General features: G+C 39.4%; 1 protein-coding gene across 12 annotated transcripts in view; it reads left to right on the top strand.

The window, feature by feature from the left end:
• LOC140195234 (uncharacterized) overlaps positions 1-14,814 on the top strand; it is a 665,367-nt gene that overhangs the window by 354,716 nt on the left and 295,837 nt on the right. For all 12 annotated transcript variants that reach the window (XM_072253281.1, XM_072253262.1, XM_072253330.1 and 9 more), the window contains 2 exons: positions 1,363-1,530; positions 3,886-3,969. In XM_072253281.1, coding sequence (XP_072109382.1) covers positions 1,363-1,530; positions 3,886-3,969 — 252 coding nt within the window. The remainder of the gene's footprint in view (positions 1-1,362; positions 1,531-3,885; positions 3,970-14,814) is intronic.

The following is a 14,814-nucleotide window of genomic DNA, read 5'->3' as shown; positions in this document are numbered from 1 at the left end:
ACATCCTGTATAAATATCCGATCATGCTTGGGAACTTCCAGTAGGTTGTAGTCAAGCTTAGTGAGAAGGCTTTTTCTGTGTCATCATGTCTGGAAGGAACTAATTTTGGTAAAGCCTTTGAACCTCCATAACCATTTTTTATCAGCCATTCCACTCCCTGTAGACTAAAGAAACTTTACAAATATAGGTAAGATCCAAAAATGTGTAGAACACCATAATCCATGTATTAACGTGTACCTGGCTCATGGTGCGGTGGCAGAGTCAGTGTAAGCTTAACGTCCTTCATGCTGTTGAAGACTTGATAAACTGTGAGGGGTTAAAAGAGGCCACTGGCCGGAGCATGCTGTTTGAAAATATCAATGCTGGTGTCAAATCAATGTTGCACACTGATTGACATTATAAACGACTTGCTCTCCATGCTGGCTGTGTGCACACAATTTCTTTTACCAAAATGGCATCCACTACAGTCCCCATCAGAGAAATTGCAAAGGTTTTTCAGCTTGAAGTGTGGTTGACTCGTTGTGACAGGCATGTTGTTGATGTGAGCTATAGCATTAGTACTGTGAAGTGTAGGAAGGACAGAACTCTTTATCAAGTAATTGATGCAGCATTGATTCCACTTTGGGAGCCAGAGAACAGAGGATCAGGTCCTGCCCTGCACCACCACACTGGCACTTCGCATTCTCCATCCTTATCTTTATACTTCCATTTAATCATAGCTCCCATTAGCCTTGCTATAATCTATATATGGGTTAGAATCATTTGAGGCTCTTCAAAAGTATTTTGATATTTTTGTGCCATTGTTTTGTAATATTTTCCCTTAAACATTCTCATCAGTATAAATTTGAATCCTGCGCAATTTTACTTTCATTACACTAATATACTGTACACCTCAGATCAATCTTGGTACTGTAACTGGTGCTGGTTATAAGATATACTGGAGAACTGAATGCTATTTGCAATTGACCTTTCAGAAAGTATTTCTTAACTGGTTGGAAGTGACTGGAAGTGAGTGTTGGCCCTATTCTATTTTTTAAATTAGAAGAACAGTAAAAAATAATCTATGTCATTATATATTGAGCCATCAAAGAAGAAACTTACTTGACAGTACAATGATGCAGAGCTGTAATGTGTCAGCAGAACATTCCAGAAAATTGTACAAGGTTTGTATTCTGTCTGTGAACTAAATATATTTCATTTGAAAAAGGATAGCTATATTTGCTGTCAATAATGTATTATGGATGACTGTAACTCTGAGTTCTTCGAATATATTCATGCTGAAAATTGTAATAGTTGTTAGAATTCAAGAACATAATGAATATGATTTGAAATAATGGCTGCAACGTTCAATTTTGATCTTAGTTCCTCCACAGAGAAAAATTCATGCAGAAGTTAAAAGAAGAAACTGTAGAGTTGACAGACCAAATAAAAAAGCATTCCCAGGATATCAGTGCACTCAGTGCTGAGAAGCAGAAAATAGAACTGGAGATGACAGTAATTACTGAGAAGTATAGAACTGCTCAACAAGAGGTATATTAGACTTGTCAATAAAAAATATAAATTGTGCTGTCACTCTCTCCATATTTTTATTAATATTTGGGTAGAGTGAATTTCCTACACTGAAATTAACTGTAAGTTAAGATTGTTGTGTTGTTATTAAAATGTAATAGATTTTAAGTAGCTGCTAATGAAATGAGGTTAAAATGGTCATAATCAATTCTACATTGTTCTCCCAATATTACAAAAAGAACAGAATGCTAGAAGAACTCAGTGGGTCAAACAACAGTTATGGAGGCAAAAAGTGTAAGATGGGACCTTGCAAAAGGACTGAGAGGGAACAGGCAGGATTGCAGGATGGGATAAAGGCTGGAGAGAGATAGATGGAACCAATTAGTTAAGTCAAGTCAAGTTTATTGTCATTTCAACCATAAGCTGCTGGTACAGTACACAGTAAAAACGAAACAAAGTTCCTCTAGGACCCTGGTGCTACATGAAACAACACAAGACTACACTAGACTATGTGAGACAGCACAAGGCTACACTAGACTACGTAAAACAACATAAAAACTGCACTAGACTACAGACCTGCACAGGATTACATAAAGTGCACAAAACAGTGCAGGGCAGTACAATAATTAATAAACAAGACAATTGGCACAGTAGAGGACAAATTACAATATAATAATAAATGATGTAGATGTCAGTGTAGACTCTGAGTATTGAGGAGTCTGATGGCTTGGGGAAGAAAGTGTTGCACAGTCTGGTCGATTGTGGGTAGATGGAACAAAGTAGGGGGAAGGGGCTGGAAGGATGAACAAGGGACAAGAAATAAGTATGCATTTTTATATAAAGTTATATGCATACAGTTTATTTATGAAAACCCCTCACATATTTCCCCATTTTCCCATATGTCTGCTCTGAGAACCCTCTCCTTCATCCTGAAACCTGTCAAAAATGATAGAGTTCCCTTGGTTCTCACCTTTCACTCTATCAGGCTCTGCATCAAACATATTCTCCTCTGCCATTTCTGCCAGCATCAATATGATCCCACTGCCAGTTATATCTCCCCACCACCCCTATTTTCCACTGGCATCACTGTCTTTGTGAATTAATGGTCTGGTCATACTTGCCCCTTTCCAGCCCTTCCTGTCCCTGTAACTGAAGGAGTTGTAACACCTGTCCCTATATCTCCCTCCTCATCACCATCCAGGGATCTACAGAGTTGCTCATCCAGTTGCTACAGAGAGGCCAAGTGCAAATTGCTTCGTATGATACCTTGTATTCCACTTGGATTGCTATGGTATGAACATTGTATTTTCTAATTTCAAGTAACCCACACTCGCTGTTCTTTCCTCGCACGTACTTACACATCCACCTAGTTTGTTTCTCCCTTTGTTCATCCCTTCTGTCCACCTTCCATCACTTCCTCTTCCAGTTCCACTTATCACCTATCTCTCCTCCAATCCCCAACATGGTTCTATCTGCCCAATGTCCTCTTCCCACCTACATTCTTTCATACTCCTCTTTGTATTGTTCCTTCTCTGTTCTGTTCTAGGTTCTCAATGTGAATCATTAATTTCCACCTTTTGCCTCCACAGATGCTCCTGAGTTCTTCATGTCTAATTATTTTTTATGGCAGAATCCAGCATTCACCATATTCTTTGCATTCGTGTCAACATTACAATTCAGCTATTGTTTCTATGATCAGTTTTCATGGTTTTTGGCAGATCGTGCTTGTTCAGGACATAGCGCAATTCTTGGCAATTTATTTAAAGCACATCACTGGTGTTTCAAAGAGCAAGAGATAATCAGTTCTAGTTAGATGTATTTTTTGTAAGCATAACATTTTAAAATCAAAGTTAAAATGGTAAATGGGGAAATTTTGTTCAGATTCATTATTACTTCCATTCATACAGCTGTATGGAACTTGACAACCTTTGGGAAAATATGCAGAAGAATTCAGTTTAACAAACAAGACTTGTTACATGTAGCGGATGCTAAATACCGAATATAGAACTTAGGCATAGAACAGTATAACACAATTCAATACACAAGAAGAAATTTAAACAACAGTGGAATTAATTTTACAATGTACTGTACTCATGACCTTTGTAGTGCCCATTTCTAATTATTTTCTACTTTCTGTTGTGGGCACTAATATATTTTGTGGATTAGTGCTTATTGTTGCACTTTTTAATATGTTAAACAAAGTAATGGAAATCGGCATGAGTTTTCTGCTGAATTTGATTGAATCTCTCTCCTGAATTCTGGTGGTCAATGATGTCAATAATTATTTAATAATCCTCATTGCATAACTTCAGATGGAATTATTCAGTTTATAAGCACCTGCATATTTACATTTGTGCTGTGTTATTTGAAATCCAGGTCAGCAGACAAGATGAGATTATTCTAAAACTAAAGACCGATTTGAAAACTGCAAGAGAAAAATATGGGGGAGCACAAAAAGATGTATGTATCCACTTTTTGATTTAGATTTTGATTTAGTTTTACAAATATTGATTGCTTTTCAACTGTTTAATTTCCTCTTATAAATTATTATCCTATTTTTACCTTAATTATGCCCCCTTACTCTGTGGTGTTATTATACTTTCTGCAATGCAGAGTAAGGTACAGTAAGGTAAGATTTATTTGTCACATGTACATCAAAAAATTGAAACATACAGTGAAATGCATTATTCGCATCAACGAGCTACACAATCCATGTCTGTGCTGGGGGCAGCCTCTGTCAGGCGTGCACATGCGAGCTCCTCCCAGTCTCTACCCTGCTAACAGGAGTCTCCTGCCACTCGTTTACAACTCATTACCTGCAGCCTATTTAAATCGAGCCCTCATCAACAATCCTTGTTCACTGATGTGAACCAGCTAGCCTCAAACAGTTGCTCCTAGCCTTCACTTACCGTGTTGCCTTGTCATGTTAAGTATCTGTTCTTGCATGTTTTGTGGCCCCTTGTGGCTTGTTATTTTGTTGTTTATTATTGAAGTTATTGTTCACCACTAAATTATCTCCACTGCTGTGAGTTTGGGACAAGTCTCCTCTACGTTTCCCGACAGCCTGCAAGTGTCATTGTGCCTCCGGTGTCAAGATAGAATGCCCACAATATACTCATCTTATTCTCTTGATCTTTAGCATGCGGGAGAAAACCAGAGCACTCAGAGGAAGTTCTCACAGTCACGGAGAGAATGTACAAATTCTTCACAGACAGCAGCAAGAATTGATCCCTCTTTGCTGTTGCTGTAAAGCATTAAGCTAACCAATATAATTTTGTTCTGTTACTCCATTTTCACGTGTATATAAAGACATTCCACAACCATTCTGAAACCTTTTGGTTTATCGGTTAGTGTAAGCTTTGTCTCACATAATAACCTTTACACAAAAGCCAAGAGACCTTGAATTCAAGATCCTTATTTACTTGTTACATACACCTGTTAGGGTGCATTCTCCAGATACCTTATAAGGTAACCATAGCCTTCAGCCAGGAGCAGATGTCATCAGGTGGTTCCCAACCTTCACAGAGTGTTTCGATCCTTAACCACGACACTCTCCAGTTGGTGGGCCGGCAGTGGTGGCCAAATCACTGCCCATCTGCTCCTGGCTTCCAGTTTCCCTCCTCTCACCTACTCCAAATCCAACAAGGGGCTCACTCTGCCTCTTCCCCCATCCTATGAGCTGCTTGTTTTTTGCTCCTTTCGTCCAGGCCCAGATCTGACAACAACCGCCATGCTGATTTGGCTGGGAAACCTCTACAGCCGATCTCCACAGGGAACAACCATGCCTGCCATCCCTTGTCTTTACACTCGTGCACTAAGGGCTGGTACTTCAAGGTTTTCTCTCATGGGCCTCTTCCCATCCCTCCTCCTATGGCACAGTCAGCTCAACCAGAATTATTTTCCTGTCTTCAGTTGACCACAGTACAATATCCAGGCGTAGGTTGTGTGCACCATATCCAGGAACTGTAACCTCCTTCCCACATCGACCCTCATCTCCCAGGACCTGGCCGTTAGCAGCAGATTGGGCTTTGGTTGTTTAGTTACGAAAGGCCTGGCTCCCTCTTTGATGAAGGTGTTGGCCTTCCTCAAATCTGTGCCAGCCGTCCTCTACTTGCATCTCTCTCACTCTAGTGTGTCAGCAAGAGCCAGAAGCACCTTATCATGGCACCACCTGTACCGTCCTTGAGTTAGAGCTTTTTTACACCTGGACAGTATATGAGCCAGTGTCCCCTTTTGACCACAGAGCTTACAGTTTGGGTCCTCTCTCATCCCCCATGTGTACAGATGTAATGGCGCAGGAAGGGTGTCATACACAGATCGCAAGAGGAAGGAAATACAGAAGGGTTCCAGTCTCCATAACTCTGCCCATGAGATCTTGCGCTTGGGCAGATCCCATTTTGTCCAGGCACCCTGGGACCCTTGTTTCACTGCCTTTGACATCTGCTTCTTTTCCTCATTAAAATCTCTCAAGCTTAATAAGGCTCTGCATTTTGCCACCTTGAATTTCTCCACAACAGATGACAGGGAAAGCTGCAGTTGCCCAGATCGAATACAGAGGCCCACTGAAGAGAAGCTTGGGGGACGTAAGCCCCAAAAAATTGACATGAGCAAATCCATTGATTCGGGGAAGAGGCCGAATTATCTAGGGTGCTGCTTTGAGATTCAGATATTAAATAGATTTCCTTTAAGACTTTTAAGATTGACAGAAAAAATCCCGTAGCACTACTCTGAAGAAAATAGAACAAGTGAGATATCTTAGAACCCCTGGTCAAAACCTATCCATCACTCCACATTCATTTAAAAAAACATAATTTGTTTATTATCATATTAGTACGTGTGGGAGCTTATTATATATAAACTAGCTGCTTTGTTTCCTATGTTACAGGATTGTCTACAAATCTTTTAAAAAAGTATCTTTGCTTATTAATTACTTTAGAGCATTTTGAAAAGCCTATGAAAGACATGCTACAGAAGTGCAAGTCTTTCATTGTCAATAGAAATATCTCTATTTACAAAATGAAAAAAACAAAAATTATCTTCAACTGTTTGCGGCTTGACTTCTCCCAACTTCTGGCTGCGGCTGAATACCATGGTTCTCTCCAACCTCACCTCACCTCAACCCTGTAGTGCTACTTTCACTCCTTCGATGTGTTTCCAACCTTTTGCTCAGAGCACATACGTAAATATGTTGCCACTTCCTGGCTTCAGCCATGCGTCATCACACATTCACAACCCCTGGAGCATTTTGCTTCATTAATCCAAACTTGTCTGGCCAGTTAAATTAGAGTCCAATTTATGCTGGCACATGATTGCATGAAAGCCCTGACACTAACCTACTGGTCTACCAGCTAACATTGGTATCAAACAATTAAGCATCATAACACCAATACTTCTCAATGTTTTTGCCAATATGTTGCAGCTCATCTCACCTCTAACAAACTTCCTTTGGAGTGAAGTTGTAATTCAGAGCTAATAGGAAACTGTTCAACATCAAACAGTACAATAAACCCTGCAGCCCACAGTGTTGTGCCTAACCAAATAAATCTGTAATAAAATGGGCTACTAACCTAATCCCCTATGGCTGCACAATATCCATATCCTTCCATTTTCCTCACATTCACGTGCCTATCTAAACGTCTCTTAAAAATCTGTAATGTATCTACTTCTACCACCACTTCAGCCAGTGCATTCCAGTTACCCACCACTCTCTATGTGACTTGCCCCTCACATATCCTTTGAAATTACCCATTCTTACCTTAACTGCATGATCTCTGGTATTAGACATATCAACCCTGGGATAAAAGAAATTGTCTGCCTACTCTATCTATGCCTCTTGTAATCTTATAAACCTCTATCAGATCTCTCCCCAGCCTCTGTTGCTCCAGAGAAAACAACCCAAGTTTGTCCTTTAATCCACGCAATATCATGTTAAATATCTTCTGCATCCTCTCTTCTAAACCTCACCATCCTTCCTATAATGGGGCAACCAGAACTGTGTGCAGTACTCCAGATGCAGCCTAGCTAAAGTTTTATAAAGCTGCCATATAACTCTTGACTTTTGAATTCATTGCCTTAACTAATAAAGGCAGTGCCATATTAGTGTCATATGCCTCCTTAACCACCCTATAAACTTGTGTGGCCACTTTCAGGGATCTATGATCTTGTCCCCAAGATCCCTCAGCTCATCAACACTGTTAAGTACCTTTGTCCTTAACATTGTACTTTCTCTTTACATTTGACCTCTCATGGTGCAACACTTCATATCTGGCCAGTTTAAACTCCATCTGCTATTTCTCCACCCGTATCTGTAATGGATCTATATCCCGCTGTATCCTTTGACAGTTACCTATGTTATCCACAACACCACCAATCTTCATAACAGCTGCAAACTTTCTAACCTACCTTTTCATCCAGGTGATTTGTATACAGCACAAACAGCAGATCCCTGTAGAACACCATTAATCACAGACCTCCAGCTTGAATAAGTCCCTTCAACCACCACCCTAGTCTTCTTTAGCAAGCCTCTTCTGAATCCAGATAGCCAATTCACCATGGATCCTATGCATCCTAATCTTCTGGATGAGCCTCACGTGTGGAATTTTGTCAAATGCCTTGCTAACATCCATGTAGACAGCATCCGCAGCTCCATCTTCATCAATTACCCATGTCACCTCATCAAAAAACTCAATCAAGTTAGTAAGATATGACCTGACCCACATAAAGCAACGCTGGCACTCCCTAATTAGGCCATGATTTTCCAAATGTTCATGAATCCTATCCCTAAGAATATTCTCCAGTAACTTCCCTACAACTGACATGGGACTCACCAGTCTATGGTTCCCTGGTTCACTTCTTGAATAATGGAACAGCTTTATCTACTTGCCAGTCTTCTGGGACCACACCTGTGACTAGAAAGGACACAAAGATATTGGTCAAGGACCCAGCAGTCTCTTCACTTGCCTCTCACAATAACCTGGAGTTTGCCTCGTCAGGCTCTGGGGACTTGCCAGCTTAATACTCTTTAAGTGACCCAATACTACCTGCTGCTTTATCTCGAAATGGCCTGGCATAATAATACCCTCCACACAGATCTGCCTATAATCCACATCCTCCTTGGTAAATACTGACGTAAATTGCTCATTAAGAACCTCACCCAATCAGAATCAGAATCAGGTTTATTATCACTGGCATGTGACGTAAAATTTGTTAATTTAGCAGCAGCAGTTCAATGTAATACATGATGTGTTCCTTTGTCTTACCCTTCCTGAAGTCCACAGTCAGCTCTTTCGTCTTACTGACACTCACATGTTCCGCCTTCATCTTTGAGTGGTCCCACCCACTCCCTAGTTATCCTCTTGTTCCTGAAGTATGCATAGAATACCTTGGGATTCCCTTTAATCCTACTTACCAAGGACTTTTCATGGCACCTCCTGGCTTTCCTAATTCCCTTCTTGAACTTTTGTCTGGCTTCTGTATAATCCTGAAGGGCTCTGTTTGATTGAAGCTTCCTAAGCTTTACATCCTTTAACTTTCGTATATCCCAAGCTATGGTTACCACAGCATCAGTAATTGTGCTCCAGTATGCAAACATTGCTTGTGTTTCCATACATTCTGAGGCCGTCTTATTCACTAAGGCATTTGAGAAGACCTAAGACTCAACACTCTAAATCCAATGCACTCTACCAACTGGCCCTCCAATGCACCACACAGAAATCCAATGATAAAGGTTCACAGTGTGACACTGGAAAATGTGGACCACTTCCAGTAATGAGGGAGTCATTTCTCATGATGAAAGTCTTTAGTTTCTTCAGTTTGCCAGTACAGCCTTTGGTCAATTGAGGGAATGGGTATTTGAAGTTTAGGATCTTAGACCCTATGTAACACTCGTGGTCTAGCAAACAACAGTGATCACTGTCTTCTACTATATATGCTCCTGAGACATTGACTACCTAGATCATGCAACTTCAACAAATTCAAAATTATCATCCGCACTCCATAAATCTTCCAGATTAACCCGACCAATGTCAGATTCAGATTTATTTAATCACATGTGCATTGAACCATATGATAAATAGATCTGTAACAGTGCCCCTTACCAGGCCAAATCAATAACCACACTTAGTTGGCTATATTAGACAGGCCATGCTGTTCATATGTCCAATACTAGAATCTCGAAGTGAATGTTTTCTTTTGTGCTCCCCACCATCTGTGGGAATCTCTGGCCCATGGCCATTCAAAGTGGAGAAGAAACATACAGAACGGTATTGAGAACCCAAATCTAAACATTGGTATTAGTTTAGTATTGTCACATGTATCAAGGAACAGTGAAAACCCTTGTCTTGCATACTGTTACCATTACATTGTGCATTAAAGTAGAATCAAGTAAAACAGTAACAATGTAGAATAAATTGTCAAATCTCCTGAAAAAGTGCAGTGCAGGTAAGTGATAAAGTGCAACATCCTAACGAAGCAGCTTGTAAGGCCAAGAGTTCAATTTATTGTATAAGAGGTCTGTTCAAGAGTCTGAAAACAGTGGGATAAAACTTATCCTTGAGCTTGGTGGTACATGCTTTCAGGCATTTGTATTTTCTATTTAACTACTTCATATTCTGCAAAACCAGAGTGGAAGCAATTTATTCTTTATTATGAGGGACTGCCAAAATGAAGGTCCCTAATTTGAGTTTATTAGATATCATTTATTGATTTAAAGCAATTTCTTAATGTTCTCTGTTGGTTCCTACAGTTGACACATAAAAATTAGAAAATATGCATTAGTCTCAGCTGAAGACTGTTAAACACTTAGGGGAGTACTACTCCGTAAACACTTTACTCAGGAGGAGGATAACACATGTATGGTAGTTCAGCCTTTAGTCAAAGTATGTGGAAGATGTTACTTAGAGTAGCAAATGTAAGTGTGAACCTCATGCAAAGATAGCTGGAGCACCTGGAGGAAACCCATGCGGTCATGGAAAGGACATACAAACTCCTTACAGACACCTCCGGGAATTGAATCTGGGTCACTGATAATGTAAAGCATTGCGCAAACCACTACACCACTGTATTTAGGACATTGGTGCAACCACATCTGAAATGTACAGTATTGTTTTCTTTAAAAATATTAGTGTATTATAAACAGTTTGGGGAAGGTTACTGGACTAATTGAGGAATGGGTTGGTTGTCTTATGAGGAAATATTGAACAGGCTGGGTTTTACCCACTGAAATTAGAAAAGTGGGAAGAAATGAAGGAAGTATATAGAATGCTGGAGAGCCTTGATAAAATTTGGAGAAAAAAATATTGTAGAACATGCCAGAACTGAAGACTGCCTTTAAGTTGTGCGTTTAAGACAGATTAGGCATTTTTTTCTATCAGAGGAATGTGCATCTTTGGCACTCTTCCCCTCAAAATATTGATGGAATTGACTTTGAATATTATTAAGGCAAAGTTGAAAAATTATTAATGAGCAAGGGAATTAAAAGTTCCCCTGTTGGGAATATATAGTTAAGATTACAATCAATTTAACCATGATCTTGTTAAAGCACAGTGGGTGACTTAGGGCCGAGTGGCCTAATCGTTTGGATGTGACTTTTTATCTTTTATGACTTAATCCAGGACCTTGTGTGTTTGGTTTCATCTGAGTGAAATATGATTCAACTGTTTGTAATACGCCATTATCCAGTGAGCTACAAGGACCAGCATTTATGCTTTTAACTGTCCCTCCAAACATAAATTCACTACACATTTATTCCCAATGCTATTTTTGGGACTTCGTTCTGCACCGATCAGCTTTACACATAACCAAAGTGACCAACTCAAAATTAATTGATTAACTTTGATCCTTTAAAATGCTTTTGCCAGATATGAAAGGTGCTATATAAATGGATTTTCTTTTATTCTAACACTTGGTGCAATTGTCTTTTGAGCTTCACTGGATAGTTAATCAAGGGTACTTTTTGTTCATATATAACATTTTGCTTTTTTATATCACGCCGTTTGTAAGTTCAAGATCACAGTGTAATTTTGCATTTATAGAAGCTGAAGGACTTTCATGACATGCCCTATTCTATATTCTAAGCAAGTTCTATAAAATTCATTCCATCCTTGAGCATTGTACAGAGGACAGGCAATGCTTAGCATTTAAAATAATAATAGCTACTGTCAGTTTCAAAAAAGAATTCCTATAAGGCATAAGAACCCAACAGAAAAGTGATTCGTCCATAGCTGACAAAGGAATTTGAAGATTAAATCCAAGGGAGAGGGTTAAAAAGTTGCCAGAAGTAGTTTAAGGATTGTGAGTGATTTAGAACTCACTACAGGAGGACCAAACAATTGGTAAATAAAGCCAACATGAGGCTAGACTGGGACAGAAGTAAGTGTAATGTAATAATTTCCATAAGTATGTAAAAATAAATAATAATGGATCATGTATAACACCCTTACAAACAGCACTGGAGTACCTCTGATTGGAAACAGAAATAACAAACAAGTGAAACAATTAATTTGCATCTGTCTTTGCCAATGAAGGCACCAAAATCTGCCTGAAATATCAAGGAATCAAGGGCAAGAATAAGGAACCGAAGGGAATAAGTAATTGTATAAAAATATAAACTGAGAAGTTGGTGCGGTCCAGAAACCACAATCCCAGAGATCTAATGATCTACCCTGCAGAGTTCAGAAGGAGGTTGTCATAAAGTTAGTGCATATTCTGGTTATCATTTTCCAAAATTCTGTATATTCTGGAGTTATTCCTGTGGATTGAATGGTATCAAATGTAACCCATTATTTAAGAAAGAAGAAGACAGTGAATAAAAAAGGGATTACAAACATGTAATGTTACTATGACTGATCAGAGATGACGTAGATTTATAAAAGGAAAATTATGTTTGAAGAATCTGTTGCAGTTCTTTAAGGATATGATGAGCAGAAAAGAGAAGGGGAGAACCAATGTAAGAATTATATGTGGAATAGTCTTCTTGCTTGACTAGTGTAACCGCAACTAAACTGAACAAGCTTGACATAATGCACTGCTTACTAGCCTGTTTAGTCGATACTGTGTCCATCACCCTAAAACTTCACTTCTTCCACTCTTAGCTCATTTCTGGTACATTTGTGGAACATTTGATGTGGTGTGTACATGGATGTAGCAAACATAAGCTCTTACAAGGCAGGCTAATTAGAAAATATCATTCCAGGGGATCCAAAGGAAAGTGGAGAGATGAATGTAAAATTATTTCTGTGCTAGGAAGCAAAAGTTAAAATCAGTAAGAGCTTGAGTAATTGTGTGACCCTTAAAAATTATTTATTTTTAAATAATGGGACTGTGCTCAGAGGTTTGCACTTAATTCAAAAATTGGCCATATGGATGATAATGAAGAAATCTGAAGTTCTCAGCACGGTACCAATGGGCTGATCAAGTGGACAGAAAAGTGGGGTAGTGTAGTGATTAGCGCAATGCTTTACCGTAGTACCAGTGACCTGGTACTGCCTGTAAGGAGTTTGTACATTCTTCCGTGACCTAGTGGGTTTTGTCTGGGTGCTCCAGTTTCCTCCCACAGTCCAAAGATGTACAGGTTCGTAGGTTAATTCGTCATTGTAAGTTGTCCTGTGATTAGGCTAGCATTAAATCGGGGGATTGCTGGATGTCATGGCTCGAAGGGCTGAAAGGGTCTATTCCGCGCCGTGTCTTAATAAGACCATAAGATGTAGGAGCAGAAGTAGGGCATTTGGCCCATCAAATCTGCTCTGCCATTCAATCATGGACTGATCCATTTCTTCCAGTCATTCCCACTCCCCTGCTTTCTCCCCATACCCTTTGATGCCCTGGCTAATCAAGAAATTATCTATCTCTGCCTTAAATGCACCAATGACTTGGCTTCCACAGCTGCTCGTGGCAACAAATTCCACAGATTTACCACCCTCTGACTAAAGTAATTTCTCTTCTTCTCAGTTCTAAATGGACGTCCTTCAGTCCTGAAGTTGTGCCCTCGTGTCCTAGACTCCCCTACCTTGGGAAATAACTTTGCCATATCTAATCCGTTCAATAAGTAAGAAGTTTAAAAAGTGGCAAATGGAATTTAGTGTGGGGAAGAGTGACGTGATGAGTTTGGGGAGGACACATAAGGCAAAAGAATGCATAATGAATAGCAGGATGCTGAGAAGTGTAGAAGACCAGAAATTAACTGCCAGCTTGTATTTCACTTCCCCTAAACTTCCGGCTTCTTCCCCCTTCTTTTCTAGTCTTGATGAAGGGTTTCAGTCTGAAATGATGACTGTTTATTACCCTCCATAGTTGCTGCCAGCATTTTATGTGTGTTGCTCAAGAAAAATTGATGTATGTTTACAGGTTCCTGGAGGTTCTTGAATCAGACAGATAAGTAGGTTAAAATAGGCAGTTGTATATTTTCCTTAATTCTTTCTTTAGTTTTCCTCAGGCTGCAAAAAAGGCTATTTAAGCCATGGCTGGAGAACTACATTCAGATTTAGTCATCATGTACAAACGTAATTGCATTAGATAGGGTTAAAAGGGATTTCTCACCATTGTTGCAAAGGACAGAAAATTTTAATTGTTAGTAAAGGATTGTCCCTGATATGGGGTTATGCTATACTTAGTAAAGACCTGTTGCCTTTAGCAGAGTGGTTCATAGTTAGAATAGCAGAAAAGATTTACAAGAATGCTGCCAGAACTTGAGGAACTGAGTTGTAAGGAGAGGTTGGACAGGCTAGGACTTTGTTTCTGAAAATGTAAGAAACTGCGAGGAGAGCTTATAGAGCAGCATAGACAAGGTGAATATACTCAGTCTTTTCCTCAGAATTGGCATATCAAGAACTAGAGGGCATAGGTTTAAAGCGAGGGGGGAAAGATTTAAGAAGAATTTGACGGTGAAATTTTTTACACAAAGGATTATATCTATGTGGAATCAGCTGCCAGAAGAAGTGTTTGAGGCAGGTACAATAACAACTTTAAAAAGACAAATGGACAGGTACATGGATGGGAAAGGTTTAAAAGACTTTGGGCCAAATGCTGACAAATGGATTTAAAGATTAACAAGTAGCTTTATTTGTCATCTGAAATGTATCATTTATGTTAGGACTAACTTGGATGGAGCATCTTGGTTGGCATAAACTAGTTGGACTAAAGAGCCTATTTCTGTGCTGTATGACTCTAACTTAGGTGCATAAATTAAATATATTTAATAAATGAATGAGGGAGCAGCTGATTAATTTTTCATCATTAACTGAGGGAGTCTAGAATTTTCCATCTTAAAAGGCGGTTGAGACAGAAAACACCAAAGAGCACTTAGATCAG

This window comes from Mobula birostris, chromosome 1, assembly GCF_030028105.1.
Source record: "Mobula birostris isolate sMobBir1 chromosome 1, sMobBir1.hap1, whole genome shotgun sequence".
Taxonomy (NCBI): Eukaryota; Metazoa; Chordata; class Chondrichthyes; order Myliobatiformes; family Myliobatidae; genus Mobula; species Mobula birostris.
The sequence above is the reverse complement of the archived record's forward strand: the minus strand, read 5'-3'. Positions and strand labels throughout refer to the sequence as shown.